The following is a 15,467-nucleotide window of genomic DNA, read 5'->3' as shown; positions in this document are numbered from 1 at the left end:
ATCTCCAAGAGGGTTATCCTGTCCTGGTTCTGATTTAATCAATTGTCCTGTCTTTAGGGGTACCAGCTTTCACCTCAGGGTCATCACTCTGCCCTTCCTTCATTATGGATGCGCGTTGACGATTCTCTGGTGTCCTTAAGTCTCTTCACTCCTTCTTCCTTGACCATTTGGCTATAACAATGGCCTTCACACCTTATCTTTTCCTGATGCATATATTCCTCATTCACACAAACAGTCTTTTACAGAGACCTTTGAGAGTACAAACAGTGTCAGTTTATTTTGAATCTCCTTAACATAGACACAATACAAGATCCTGTCACTTACTTACTAAACCTTAAAACAAAGAAATGTATATTTAACTAGAGTGCTTAATTTGTAATACATATAGGAGACCATAGTAGACATTATAACTTATCCTAAAACAAAAGGGTAACCAGAATCAGTCATAAGGATTGTTCTGGTCTGTCCCTGCCTTAACATCAGTACAGACACTGGCAGTCTGTCAGATGCATTTCTACCAATGTCCCAGAGAGTAATTCCTTTCTGCTATTCAAATGGGGTGGCTGGTAAAATTAAATCAAGACATACAGTAGTACCTCTATTCTTATAGTACAATTATAAAATCCTGTTCCTACATGAGGATCTGCAAGATCAGCCCTAAGTAATATAACAAATGTGGAAAATTTCTTTATAGGAAATCCTGCATTATTCACATTGTCTTTATGCAGATGTCTCACAAGAGTTAAAGAGTTAGATACTCAGGTGTGGTGGAGATACAGTCAGAGCAGCTGAGGGAGGTAAAGTAAACATGGCTTGCAGCTAAGGCTGTTTTTCAATGTAAAACTGGGTTTTCAACTAAACAGAATTTTTCACTGAGAGTGCCTGCTTTCTGCAGACAAATTGGAAACTTCATCCAAAAAACAAAACAAAACAAAAAAAAACAAACACCCCAAAATTGAAAGGTTTTCAGATTTTGATGTTTCACCAAAATGTGGAAATTTTTCAGCAGAAAAATTTGAGAAAAATCGGGGGGGGGGGCGGGAATCAACATTTTTCATGAGGAAAAAAAAACAAAAAACAACATTTTCCTACCAGCTCTACTCACAACCTCATGATTGCTCAAAGCATACCCGACTGCCCTCCAGCCCAGGGACTGTTTCAACAGCTAGGAGTCTACAGTGGTGGAAGCCACCAGTAGCTGGACCCACTGGTTTCTTAGTGATTTATGGTGGCAGGACAGCACATAGCAGCTAGAATAGGGTTGAGGGTCTGGTCAAGAGATTATGTAGAAATGAAAAGTCATGTACTTCCCTGGCTTGCTTGCTTCATAAAAATCTTTTCCATCTGCACAAATGGCAATCGTTCATTAATGAATGTAACACAACATGGAACAAAGGAAAAAAGCAGCTGAAAATGGCAGTATATCAAAAAAGAGCAAAACATACATATTAAAAAAAGAAAATAAACTGATTTCTGTATTGCTAGATGCACTCTATACAATTCAAATAACAAAATTATTAAGATGCTTTCTTCTCCGGAGCAATAACACCAGAAGGGGTATTTTTGCTAAAATTTCTAGTGTAGGTATAATCTGCAGATTGGGAGAAATTAGGTACAAGTACCGTTTCATTCTCCTTCTTGTGCTGTAGCTTAACTCTTTGCTGGAGCTTGTGCCAGAGTTTCTTCTTTTCAGGACTTTTCATTAAACTGAGTCAAACTGATACAAAATTTTGTATTTATAAACCATGAATGTAGATCCTATTTGTTAGCTACCAGCCATTGTCAAGGAGAGAAACACTAATGGTATTTGGATAGAGCAAGAGGACTGAATGGATTCACATAATGAGTTACAGTGGATTACATTTGTTTTTTTATCATAGAATATCAGGGTTGGAAGGGACCTCAGGAGGTCATCTAGTCCAACCCACCCCCTGCTCAAAGCCGGACCAATCCCCAATTTTTGCCCCAGATCCCTAAATGGCCCCCACAAGGATTGAACTCACAACCCTGGGTTTAACAGGCCAATGCTTCAAACCACTGAGCTATCCCTTATCACATTCAAGTAGAACATAAGAATGGTTCTACTGGGTCAGACCAAAGGTCCATCTAGACCAGTACCCTGTCTTTTGACAGTGGCCAATGCCAGGTGCCCCAGAGGGAATGAACAGAACAGGTAATCATCAAGTGATCCAACCCCTGTCACCCATTCCCAGCTTCCGGAAAACAGAGGCTAAGAACACCATCCCTGCCCATCCTGGCTAATAGCTATTGATGGACCTTTCTTTTTTTAAACCCTGTTATTGTCTTGACCTTCACAACATCCGCTGGCAAGGAGTTCCACAGGTTGACTGTGCGAAAAAAAAATACTTCCTTTTTTGTTTGTTTTAAACTTGCTATTAATTTCATTTGGTGGCCCTAGTTCTTGTGTTATGAGAAGGAGTAAAGAACACTTTCTTATGTACTTTCTCCACACCAGTTATGATTTTATAGACCGCTATCATAGTAGTTTTGTTTTTCATTAAGAACAAATTTGCGCATCTGAAATCATTACCCCAAGAAAGCTCCGTACAATCACATTGTGATGTGCTTCATTGCCTGACTTTCCTGTGGTGCACAACTTCACTGTAGCAGACTAAACAGAAAGAACGTTAGCCATCTAAACAAGTCAACTTTGTACAAGTCCAGTACAGCCATCTAAGCAATTCACTTCAATAATTTCTCCCCTGCCACAGTGCTTGTGCAAAAATTTTCATATACCAAACTCAAGGCAGAGACAGCAACAGGTTAAGCTGACCCTGCATTCACTGGCTTATTTGTGTTTCTTCGGGAGACCTTCAGACGATCTTTTAAATCAGCAACTCCTCTAGAGCGGTTTGACTTGCCCTTTAAGTGTCTACACATTAACCTGCTTTTGTAACAGCTTAGGTGTTAGAAACAGAAAGGCTACTTTCTCTGGAAATTGTGGGGCTAACACATTTTAGTGATGCCAGAATTGGTAACCTGTAATGTTACAGTTGTAGCAATTCCTGCAGCTCCAGGGTATGAGAATCAGTGTGCAGCCAGTTTAAACCAAATACATTACTGAAAGTCTCTGCTGCTTCAGTTTCTCAAGCACTGTATAGATGGATTGTTCGCATAACATGCTAAACTGACTTTTTAGACTATAAAGAATTGGGGTCTGATTTTCATTAGCAGCCTCCTATTTTCCACCTATTTTGTTCCACTGGTAAATATTTTCAGGGGTAATTTTATTTAAATATTTGTTGTATCAGGTTTTTAGCTGACTAATTTTGCTTACAAGTAATTAAACATTTAAGTGCTATGAAATATGCCTGCAAGTTCAAAATAACAGTTCCTAACTGGCACAAAAATGTGGATGCAAAACTGGAGGCCCTTCTGAAAAATCAGGGGATTCAATGCTAACATATGCACCAAGTCTTCTTGCAGTACAATTTATAGTTGCAGGAGTAGTTTCATCACCGATGAACAGCTGGAAAGTATGTCCAAAAAAAAAAAAGAAAAAAAAAAAAAAAGAGTGAAATATAACCCAGTCTGAACTATGATTGTTTCAAACACAATATTTCTATTAGCCCACTGAATCTGGTAGCAGAAATTTAATGAAAAGTAATTTGTGTGTGAAAAACATGAGCATGTCTTCATGTAATTACAATCTGTACCATCATCCATATGTACCACAGGGCCAGATTAAGGTTGAACAGGTTTAGCTGAAGCTTAAAAAAAAAAAAAAAAAAAAAAAAAACCAGCATGAGAGAGACACTTGACATGGAAAATTTCAGCTCTTGTGCTTAAAGTTTGGCAAAAAGTTGAAAGCAACTGGAAACAGGGTTTTTATAATGGGAAGTGACAGGCAACCCTAAATATGGGTGGTAATACCAGTTCTGCTTGTAACATGCATACATATACACGGCCAACAGATGTACAGTATAAGCCTAATCAGGCTAGTTTTCATTTTATACACACAAAATAAAATCTACCATGCTTATTTCTGACATTGTGTGTTGAGAATGACTGGTCTAGCAATATCTGTAGCTGAAGCGGGCAAGATGGCAGCTAGAAACACTTTTGTTTAATGCTTACTTCCTCTGTCTTGCAAGACTTTCTCTCCTTGCCTTTCACACTGACCAAAGCTTCTCTTCATTTGTCTTTTATTGTGATTTGGGGACTGTGATGCCACACAAAACGAGGGAAGATGATGAAGATCACCAGCCTGTCATACTTTTGGATGTACGCCATCTGAAACTAAATTAAGAATGGAGATTGCTTCTGGTGGGCATTCCCTGAGGGTCACTGATCACTCAACTCCCATCAAGGACCTAGGGATATAGTTGTTTAGCAGTTAGAGAGGAGTCTCTTCTCTACAACAGACTTTGCGGCAATAAAGGCCATGCAGGGGCGGCTAAATGGAAAATAGGATAACCGTAGTCTATGGCTAATGACCTAGGAAAATGATAATATTGAACAAGTCCAAGCTTCAGTCACTAATTTTTTTCCAATTTTTGGTACAAAGTTCAATTATTGAGGAGGATGGTGTTCTCCAGAGAAAAATGGAGACACCAGAAATTCAGATTAAAACCAAAAATGCTGTTAAAAAATGTTCATCCCTGCTACTACTTCACTAACTTTAATAGGGAGATGATCAAGAAGAGGTCCAGTTGGTGCTAGCTGCAGTGGTGCTTGTGATGAGGACACCTTTGTACTAGGTGCGACACAAGAAAAAATATATTATAAAATGGCCTTATTGCTTCCTTCTTTCAGGTGGTAAAAATGATGATTGTCGTTGTGTTGACATTTGCAATCTGCTGGTTGCCCTACCACATTTATTTCATAGTTACTGGGATCTACCAACACTTAAATCGGTGGAAATATATTCAGCAAATCTACCTAGCCAGCTTTTGGCTAGCCATGAGCTCCACGATGTACAATCCCATTATCTACTGCTGCCTTAATAAGAGGTAAGAGAGAATTATGAAACTATTGGGTGTGTGAGAGCTTAGCCAGAATATAAATGATTTGAATGTGAAAGAGACAGAGTAATTTTCACTTCATTAGTAAAGATTCCCAATGAGAGAAAAAAATATATATATATATCTATCATGTGAGGTAAAAGCCTCCTTCAGGTTTCTGTTCAATGCTAATACTATTCTTCCAATAAACACTTGTGGCATTGACAAATGTAAGAGCAAAATTTAGCCTTGGGGGGTGGGGGGGGTTAGTCCGCCTGCCACGTTCCACATGCAGAACACGTAAGAACATCAATGGAAGTTGCACCTGTCAGGGCTTGCAGAACCAGGCCCTAATTGTTTAAAATATACCAAATGTAAATTAAGGTTGCTTTGCTGTTAGCAAACATAGATTGTGGCATACACCGCTAACTAATCATTACTCCAAAGATATGTATAGCATGACTTTACGAGGTGGGGGTCAAAATGCAATTTAAAATAAAGCTTTTATTGTAGTATTATTGATCACATCACAATATTTTTATTATACATTGCAGTCTGAATCGGATGATAAAATGAATGTTCATAGCCTTATTACTCAGTACTAAAGCATATGTAGTTGGAGATGCTGGGGGGAAAAAAGTCACATACACTCCTAGGTTCTTATTTTCAAGGGGGCTGCATTTGCAGTTGACTTCCCTGGGATTTGTGGGTGCTTACCCTTTTGAAAAATCAGGCCACGACTGTTTAAGGGACTCTTTATGGGCATGAGTCACCTTGCCTGGATCAGATTGCAGGATCAGGGTCTAAATAAATACTATTCAGAGTATGTGCCATTACCCCTCTTCACAGCTGATACCTGCTAATTTTTCAGTGATTCCATTAGTATTACTGAATTAAAGCCATCAAGAGCTTGAGAGAGAACCTGGCTAGGGAGGCAGCAGCCCACCCCCTCCGCTCCCGCCCAGGTCAGGCTACCAGGGACAGGAGCTGAGCAAGCCAGAAACCCGGGTGGGTAGCAGAGGAGGCAGGCAGCTGCCACCTTCCCAGCCAGGCTGTCTCTCAGGCAGCTGCTGCGCTGCACAGAGGCAGTGACCTGGAGTGGCCACACTCAGCCAGCATGAGACATGACTCTGTCCCTCCCCTTCTGCGCCCTGCCCAGACCTGGCTGCCAGGAACAGGTGCCAGGGGGCAGGTGCAGTAGAAGTACAGAACCCCTCTCCCTCCCCACTGGAAGGCTGAGCAGAAATATGTGGGGGAGGAGCACTTGACCCTGCATGACCCCCTACACATTGCCTATGAATGCTTTCAAAGAAGTATCTTTCCTTTCAGATTCCGAGCCGGTTTCAAGAGAGCATTCCGTTGGTGCCCATTTATTGAGGTGTCCAGCTATGACGAGCTGGAGCTCAAGGCAGCCAGGTTTCATCCCACCAGACAAAGTAGCTTGTACACGGTATCCAGAATGGAGTCTAGCACAACAGTAGTGTTTGACCCCAATGATGGAGATCATTCCAAGTCCACCCATAAGAAAAGAGCTGCTTCGCAGGACACAAGCTTTAATGGCTGTTCACGCAGGAATTCCAAAACCACCTCTACAACCTCGAGTTTTATCAGCTCACCCTATACATCAGGGGATGAGTATTCTTAAGGCGCTGGGTAAATTTGTGATGAGTGTGAAAAGAGCAGTATTGTACATGAAAGAGAATGCTATTATACCTTAGAACCCATATCCAAGCTACAGGATGGCAGTCAAGATTCAGTCGATGAACCCTGGTTGTAAATACCATACGACTTACTGGCCCTGCTTACGTTTGTACTTTGGAAAAAAAGAGGAACTATAAGACGTCTGTTTACATGAGTAGGAAAAACACAGTGGCATCTTGTACATAGAAATGTTTGTAAGAATTATTTAAAACAATACAACATAAAACTCTTCCTCCTGTATTAGGATCAAATGCAGACCTGTAGCTGACTTGCTGATATTTAAGTTTTACTGACTGAAATGTAACCAGGCAGCTTCAAAATAAGTACAGTTCAAACTGTACTGAATTTTTATATTATTTGTGAATTCGACAGGAGGAAAGTTACATAAGATTGGGTTAAAAATTCCTTTTGTATTTTCCTGATAAGGAAATTTCCTGATAAGTTCCAAATCCAGTCTGCTGTTACACAAACTCATGTGGGTGATCCTATTGAAGTCAAGGTGGATGGGATTCAGCTCTGTGCGCCACTTAAATACACTTAAGACTAACTCAAACCCCAAATAGGGCTTAAGTGGTTCATAGGCTTTGTTCTGGCCCCTGCACATGCGGGAATACCAACCACCCTGTGTGCTGCAAGTAGGACTTACTTGACCCACAGTTGCAGTGTCTTTCAGTAGCTACACCAGACTGCAACCCTCAAAGTGAAGGTCACAAAACATAGTCTGTATCAAGAGATCTTTGTTAAACATGGATCAGTGCTCACCCGCTGAAGTAGGAAGAGCCACTTCCTCAGTAAGGCACTGCTAAAATAATGCCTTACTAGACAGACATAAAAATACATAACTGCATTTGTATTCATTTTGACTGTCAGCCAACTAGTATACATAATTAAATTCAGACAACTGAAGCTTATGATCAGATATCTGTTTTCCTGCAAAAGCAAAACAGTGATTGTAATAAATAGTTTGCTTGCTCTGTCCCCAGATACAAACTCAGTTTTGGTTTGGGTTGAATCCCAAACTATAAAGGATGTATTTCAGTGCAGGTTCAGATATGGCCATTCTCTCACACAAGCAGCTTTTTCTTGCAAGATTTTGATCCAACGTATTATATTTTGATTCAAGATAAAAGAGAACTCCTTTGAGATCATGTCATATTGCCAGTTTTTTTCCATCATTTTGTCCTAAAAACAGTTCACAGGATTTTGGCATAATTGACTCCAAACCCAAAATTTGAACTCCAGATTAAAGCCTGAGTCACGGATGAATGGTAGCTTAATCCTAATCCATTTGGGTAGGGCTCTTTACACTGGGAATGTGATTCCAACAGTCATTTGAGATGTGTGTGGGAGGTTTATGGCATATGAAAAAAATATCCATCATCAAGATCTCCATGGTGCTTCAGAGAATTGCAGTGCTGTTCATTGAACTCTAAGGGCTTACTTTGGAATCCAGCCTTTAATGGGGCTCTCTTTCTGCACCCACAAAATAGAATAAATCATTTCAATGTCTAAATACCTGATAGCTCCAGTTAGATTGTACTAACAAATTTTGTACAGGGAGCCTGCAGCCACTTGCACCTGCAAATTGTAGAGGCAAAAAACAAGATCCCAGTGTTTTGAAATTTGTCCTCATAGACCATAGTTTTCCAAATATACATTTCCTTCAATAATGTGCATTCTTATGGGTGCATGTAGAAATCTTGTGATCACATTTTTGGAAGCTTGTTTGTGAATATGAAACAAAAATCTAAGCATCCTATATTTTTATATTAGATTAAAAAGTATTCTTTTTAAAAATTACCTACTGTAGTAAAAGCCCAAGGAGCTGAGCACCTCTTGAGAGCTTCTGTTCAACCTCATTTTCCACTGAAGTCACTGGGCCAAATCTTGAAATCTGTATCCAGTTTTTACCTGTCCTTAGTCAGGCAAACTGCCACTGAAGACTGCAAAGTCTAATTGCTTGAATAAGAACTGAGTAAAAGTTTCAGGATTTCGCCCAACAGGGGTTGAGGGCACTCAGCACCATTTAAGAGACACTCTGAACCTTGGAGATCAGACCATAAATTTGCCAATCCTGAATCTTTAACGTGGCACTCCTATTGTCGCTGGGCAGCAAGGGAAATTTCTAAAACTTCTGATACTTAGACAAGGTGGATGAGACAACAGCATGTTAGGAAATCATTAGAGAATCCAGTATTATCACTGTTCAGGCTAACTGCCACATTACCAACACACTTAAACACCAACATAACCCCTTAATGGTTTTAATATCAGAATTTTCCCATTTTTCTTTAACAAGAATGGTTGTATAGTCCAGAAGTATTAGTGTGTGACAGAGTTTAGATCCATATCCACCTAATACACATCTGGGGTGAACTGGAACAAATACAGTTCTTTTCTATAATATACAGAATCTTTTCTATAATATACATAGTATCTATTTTTAGTCATACAGCACTTCTATCACACAAGACCAAAAGTTTTTTCAACAAAAGACTAAAGGGTTTTGTGACACAGAAGTATGATTAAGAATAAATACGATCTTATGCTGAAGCAGAATACAGTAATTCAGAGAAAGGACACAATGGATATTACACTTCAGGAAACTTTGGAGTTTGTTTATAAACATGAATAGGTGTACTTTATATATTTTTTATTTGTACAAGTATGTTTGGTAACTTTAAAAAAATACTATTTGTTTTCAATTGTGTAATTGTACAAGATAAATTGTAAATGTCAGGAAAAGTCTACAGCTGAAAAAGTCTTTAAAAAAGATTAAATTATAATGGAACCATCAGCTTCTTAATAGAATACATTATATGATATTTAATTAAAATGAGAATATTGCTACTTAGTTTAACCGGAATCATCATCTCAGATGTGGCAGTAACAACAAATATCTTTTTGAGGTGTATTTTTTGTATTAGCTTAGGTGAATGTACTATAGCTCACTGTTCTGGTAGCTAAGGGAGAAGTCCTGGCTCCACTGAAGTCAATGGAAGCTTTGGCATTGATTTCAATGGGGTCAAGATTTCTCCTAGAGATTTTTAACTAATATACACAAATAAAGAAGAAAAAATTCAAAGCAGAAAGGTCAGTATGCCATGTTGTAATGTTTTCTTTTACCTAAAACAGATAAACAAAACAATGAAAAAAAATTTGTGCCATTTTTCCTAGGATAAAAAGGTGACAATTTCCCCAATGGAAGAAAACCCATCACCAAACTATCCCTTAAGAATAGAAGGCCAAATTCTGATCTCAGTTACTCCACTGAGGTCTAGGGTAACTACACTGATTGCAGTGGCGTTATTCAGGATTTAAACCGGAATAATTGAGATAAGAATCTGGCTCAGAGGTTCTTTAGGAGCAAAACATGCTACAGATGTTTGATATGTGCTCAACTTCTGCCAGGTATTCATATACACTAGAAATTCAGAATTTAAAAAATAAAATTCATTTCTAAAATGCATCTAATTCTCTCACAATCTCTCTTTAAATGAAAAATTCCTGCTGATAGAGTTCCTGTTGCTCTATAAACAGATCTTTTACCAAATCCTAGAATTGCCACAGCTCTGGACATTTAACAACTTTCCAGGCACACTGCAATGCCTCTCTCTTTCTGCAGGCATTAGGGGAGACGTGGTCTAATGGGTGGGTAAAGCTGGACATGGGAGATTGATTTGGGGTATTTTAGGGCAATGGTTAGAATTTGTGCAATGAATATTAAAATTTTGTAAAATGTCTAGGATATGAGAGCTGACTTTATAAAAATCTCAATATGTTTAAATGGCTTTGTTTGGCAGAGCTGTAACAAGGTTTGAGTGAAATCATATTTCAAGATGCATGAAAATGTGCATACTGCAATATAGATTTGCTTTCATGAATTTGTGACCCATTTTGTCACATCACCAGCCAGAGTCTTGTGACAGACGAGAAACTAGGTAACGTGAATACAAAATGGGAAATGATGGCCTTGGAAGGACTACTGCAGAAAAAAGAATTTGGGAGTTATAGTGGATCACAGACTGAATGAGTCAACAATGAGCCGTGACTCGGTCACACAAAACAAGCCAACTCAGAGCTGTAGTGTGGGGGCAGAAATGTGTACAAGATGGAGAAATTTTGCATTATTGTGACCCCATATTAAGACATCTTTTGCATTAACCTCAAGAACTTCATTCCAAAGGTGAATGCAGAAGTCATTTAAAGAAACCATTACTCTTTTATATTAGAAAATTATAAAAATATAGTAACTTGCAATTCCAGTGTCACATATGCCCTTCTCAGCAAGGGCAGGATCCAAAGCCCATTGACATCAAAGGAAAAAGTCCCACTGATTTCTGGACCAGACCTTAAGACACTGCTCATACATGCCAAGTCCCTGTATTTATGAACAGGCCCTGTTTTTCAGCAAAATTTAAAAACAAACAAACAAAAAAACCCCACCCTTCTCCTAGTTCAGTATATGTAATGTGATGCACACAAAATGTCCAGTTTTCATTTTTTGCCTCAAATGTCCTGATTTTAAGGTTCTAAATCCACACAACAAGATATACTAACACAACTCAGCTGGGGGAGTTCAGACTGGCTACAAAAAGCTGAGCATAGTAACTTTGTGCTTGTATATTATGTGTGTGTATTGTAAAGTCTTTCTGGTTGTTCATGTACAATTTCTGTCTATAAGGAAGTTATGTATAGAAAACGTATGGTTGTTGAATAAACTGTCTTTTTTAAAGTGCGGCTATTACAAAAATAGGCATTGTATTAATAAAAATCAGTATATGAATATATGTTGTATACTTTAAACTGTGTGACTGTGGTGAGCTTATTTTGTTTTTCCTCTCTTATTTTAAGCTTAAAAAAAAAGACAGATGTAGAATTTTAGAAGTGGCTTGTGACAATCCAATGTCAGAAATGTGCCAGGTTTCCTCCTACTCTATATACACTTTTCAAATGCTGATGATAGCAAGAACAATGCAAATGATCCTGAAGACAGAGAATGTGGTAAATAAGCCTTGTGGTTGGGGGAAGCAGTAGATGTGGTATATCTTGACTTTAGTAGAGCTTTTGATACAGTCTCACATGATCTTCTCATAAACAAACTAGGGAAATATAGCCCAGATGAACCAACTGAAGGGGGGTGCACAACTAGTTGGAAAACGATACTCGGAGTAGTTATCAATGGTTCACAATCAAGCTGGAAGAGCATATTAAGTGGGGTCCCACAGGGACCTGTCTTGGGTCTAGTTCTATTCAATATTTTCATAAATGGGTTGGATAATGGCATAGAGTGTACACTTATAAATTTTATGGGTGATACCAAGCTGGGAGGGGTTGCAAGTGCTTAGGAGGACAGGATTAGAATTTAAAATGATCATGACAAACCAGAGAAATGGTCTGAAATAAACAGGATAAAATTCAATAAAGGACAAATGCAAAGTTCTCCCTTAGGAAGGAATAATCAGTTGCACAAGTGCAAAATGGGAAATGACTGCCTTGGAAGGAATACTTCAGAAAAATAATTTGGGAGTGATAGTGGATCACAAACTCAATGAGTCAACAATGTAAAACTGTTCCCAAAATGATCTTGGCTTTTTTCCTTTTATGGTATGTATTAGCAAGATACAAATAGTAATTCCTCCACTCTACTCGGCACTGATAAAGCCTCAATTGGAGCACTCTGTACAGTTCTGGGCACCACACTTTGGGAAAGAAGTGGACATATTGGACAAAGTCCAGAGGAGAGCAACAAAAAATTATTATAGGTCTAGAAAACATGGCCTACAGGAAAAGTTGTAAACAAACCCATTTTTTTTGGTCTGGAGAAGAGAACACTGAGAGGGGACATAGTCTTTTAAGTACATAAACATTTTTTATAAAGAGTAGGGCAATAAATTTGTCTCCTTAGCCCCTGAGGACAGGACAAGAGGTAATAGGCTTAAATTGAAGCAAGGGAGTTTGAGGTTAGACATTAACTATCAGGGTAGTTAAACACTGGAACAAGTTACCTAGGGAGGTTATGGAATCTTTGTCATTGGAGGTTCTAAAGAGCAGGTTAGACAAACACCTGTCAGTGTTGGTCTAGATAATACTTAGTCCTGCATCAGTGCAGGGGACTGGACTAGATGACCAACTGAGGTCCCTTCCAGTCCTACATTTTTGTGATTCTATGAATGGAGACAATGTTAGGTAAATAGTTAATATAGGGACAGACTGTAGTATCCTCATTCATGTCTATGATAGGTGTGGACTGAAGACCATGTTGCTGCTCCTCGGATGTCCATGATAGGGACATGACCCACACATGCTACAGAGGCTGAGTGTGCTCTTGTTGAATACCTGTGATTCTGTAGTACATGACAATACAGCTGGTGATCTACTTGGAAAGTATGTGGTTACAGATTGTCCTCTCATTTGTTCCATTCAGGAGACGAACAGGTGGGAAGAGATCCAACAAGGCTTTGTTCTTTCCAGATTAAAAAACAAAAACAAAACTAATGCTTAGTGAACATCCAAAGCATGGAGCTATTGGATATCTTTATGATCATGTGATTTTGGAAAGAAGACCAGTATAGAGAGAGATTGGCTGAGGTCAGATGCTACTTTGAAGAGAAACTTGGGATGCTGCCTAAGCTGCACCTTGTCCTTGTAAAAAAAATATATATATATATAATTATATATATAATAATATAAAGTGTATGGAGGGTCTGTAACTAGAGCATGTAGTTCCCCTACTCCTCTTGCTGAAGAGATGGCTATTAGAAAGGCCACCTTTCCTGAAAGGTGAAGCAACCAACAGGTGGCTAATGGTTTGAAAGGGGGATCCATAAAGGCTGACAAAACGAAGTTCAAATCCCACTGTGGAGTAGGACCTCTGATAGATGTGAACAGTCTTTCTAGGCCTTTAAGAAACCTGGTGAACATAGGCTTAGAGAATACCATCCTACCCATTACATGAGAACAAAACAAATTGCAGCCAGGTGCACTTTGGTAGAACTGATCACCAAACCTGACTCTTAAGTGTAATAATCCAAAATCTTTTGAATCATAGATTGCATAGGAAATATACCATAGCTAGCTGCTCAGATAGAGAAATACTTCCACTAAGGTAAGTAACCCTTGTGGATTAGTTCCCTATTATTAAGTAGGCCTTTCTGGACAAACAGTGTCCCTCCACTAAGTTTAGCCACTGAAGAACCAGACCATGAGGTGTAACAACTGAAGATTCAGGTGCAACATCTGCCCCATGATTCTAGGATATCAAGCCCTTGCCTAAAGACAAGGTAAGAGTTCCCTGATGGACAATCTGTGCAAGTCTGGCTGCCTTGCTCAGGCTGACACAATGAATATCATTTTGCCTTGCTCTTGCTTCAGCTTGGAAATGACCTTGGGAATCAGCAGAACCAGAGGAGAAGCATAGAGTAGGCCCTTGTCCCTGGGACAGAGAAATGCATGTGAGATGTTTTCGGGGCTGTGGCCTGCCCCAGAGCAGGCAGCATTTCCTGTTCTGACAGGTTGCAAATAATTCCACAAAAGGGATTCCTCCTAATTGAAATATTGACCTTAGTATCATTGTGTTGACAGACCACTCCTGATCCAAGATGAACAACTTGCCCAGTTGGTTTGCCAAGCCATCCTGAATTCACAGTATATGTGACACTACAAGAGTCAGAAAATTTCATATGCGGATGCATCCTGCATCCTCTGAGAACTCCAACATACAATACAGCTTTGTGATCAGGACGGTGCAGGGGTTCCTGTCTAGTGCACACAGTCCAATATGGCACCCGTCCTGCCCAGTGGCTATGGTTTGGATGGGGTAGGGAAACCTAGGCCCACCCTACTCCACCAGCTTCTGACTCAGGACCTCGTAAGGATGGTTCAGCTGGTCATCTGTCTTCATATGGTGTCAGCCTCCAGACAGCTTCCCTGGGCCACTTCCTACTCCAGTGCATATCCCGTTCAGCTGCTGTGCATCTCTGGGGAACGTCACCTTCTGGGCTTCCAGCCCTTGTCCCAACCACTGGTGTTGTGGCTCACCAACTCACTGCAAGTTTAGCTCTGGTCCTCCCGGAGAGCTTCCAAGGTATGTCTTCCTCCCTGGCTTGCCAGCCCTAGATTGAGGGTTATTATTAAGGATTAAAAGTGAGAGAAAGTGCGGGGTGGGGAGGGAAGAGAGACTAAACTACATTTTTGGAAATGAAAATTTTCATAGAAAAATATTCATCACTGTATAAGTGCTAAGAGCTGCTGTCTGATCCCTCCAGCTAGGTAGCATTAATAAGAGCACAGGAGTATTCCAAATCCTACAGAACAAGGTAATCTTGGATGAGTGTAAAGGAGAATGAGCCTGGGGCCGAGAGACTAGAAGGAGAAATCAAAAGGGGAAAAGGGAGTCCAGGAAAAGAAGCAAGTGAGAAAGAACCATAAAAGAAATGAAGAAAGAAGCACGGAAGCATGGGGGGCAGAGCAGGATTTAAGGGGGGGGATTCAATGCCCTGTTCCATAGGAATACCCTGCACAGCAGCAGGATGCAGGTGTGGTAGGAGGATCTGCTGCTACATTGTTGCTCCCATCCATTTCTGGGGTGAGCAGGGCTGGATTACCCAATAGGCAGACTAAGCACCTGCTTAGGGCACCAGCAAAGCAGGGGGCACCAAAAAAAAAAAAAAAGGGGGGGGGGGAAGAGGTTGGAAAAAATTTGATATTTAAAAAAAAAAAGCATCGGAGTAGGGATGGGATGAATCAGAACTTTGTTAGACTTCCTTACACTCCACGACACACTCTTCCCCCGTTTTTCTG

General features: G+C 39.8%; 1 protein-coding gene across 1 annotated transcript in view; it reads left to right on the top strand.

The window, feature by feature from the left end:
- The window catches only part of TACR3 (tachykinin receptor 3), a 68,094-nt gene extending 56,693 nt beyond the window's left edge, over nucleotides 1–11,401 (top strand). The window contains exons 4-5 of the mRNA XM_074950696.1: nucleotides 4,777–4,973; nucleotides 6,294–11,401. Of these exons, the coding sequence (XP_074806797.1) occupies nucleotides 4,777–4,973; nucleotides 6,294–6,609 (513 nt within the window). The 3' untranslated portion in view covers nucleotides 6,610–11,401. The remainder of the gene's footprint in view (nucleotides 1–4,776; nucleotides 4,974–6,293) is intronic.
- The last annotated feature ends 4,066 nt before the right edge of the window (nucleotides 11,402–15,467 follow it).

The sequence above is a fragment of the Natator depressus genome, chromosome 4, assembly GCF_965152275.1.
Source record: "Natator depressus isolate rNatDep1 chromosome 4, rNatDep2.hap1, whole genome shotgun sequence".
Taxonomy (NCBI): Eukaryota; Metazoa; Chordata; order Testudines; family Cheloniidae; genus Natator; species Natator depressus.
This window is presented reverse-complemented; position numbering and strand designations above follow the sequence as displayed.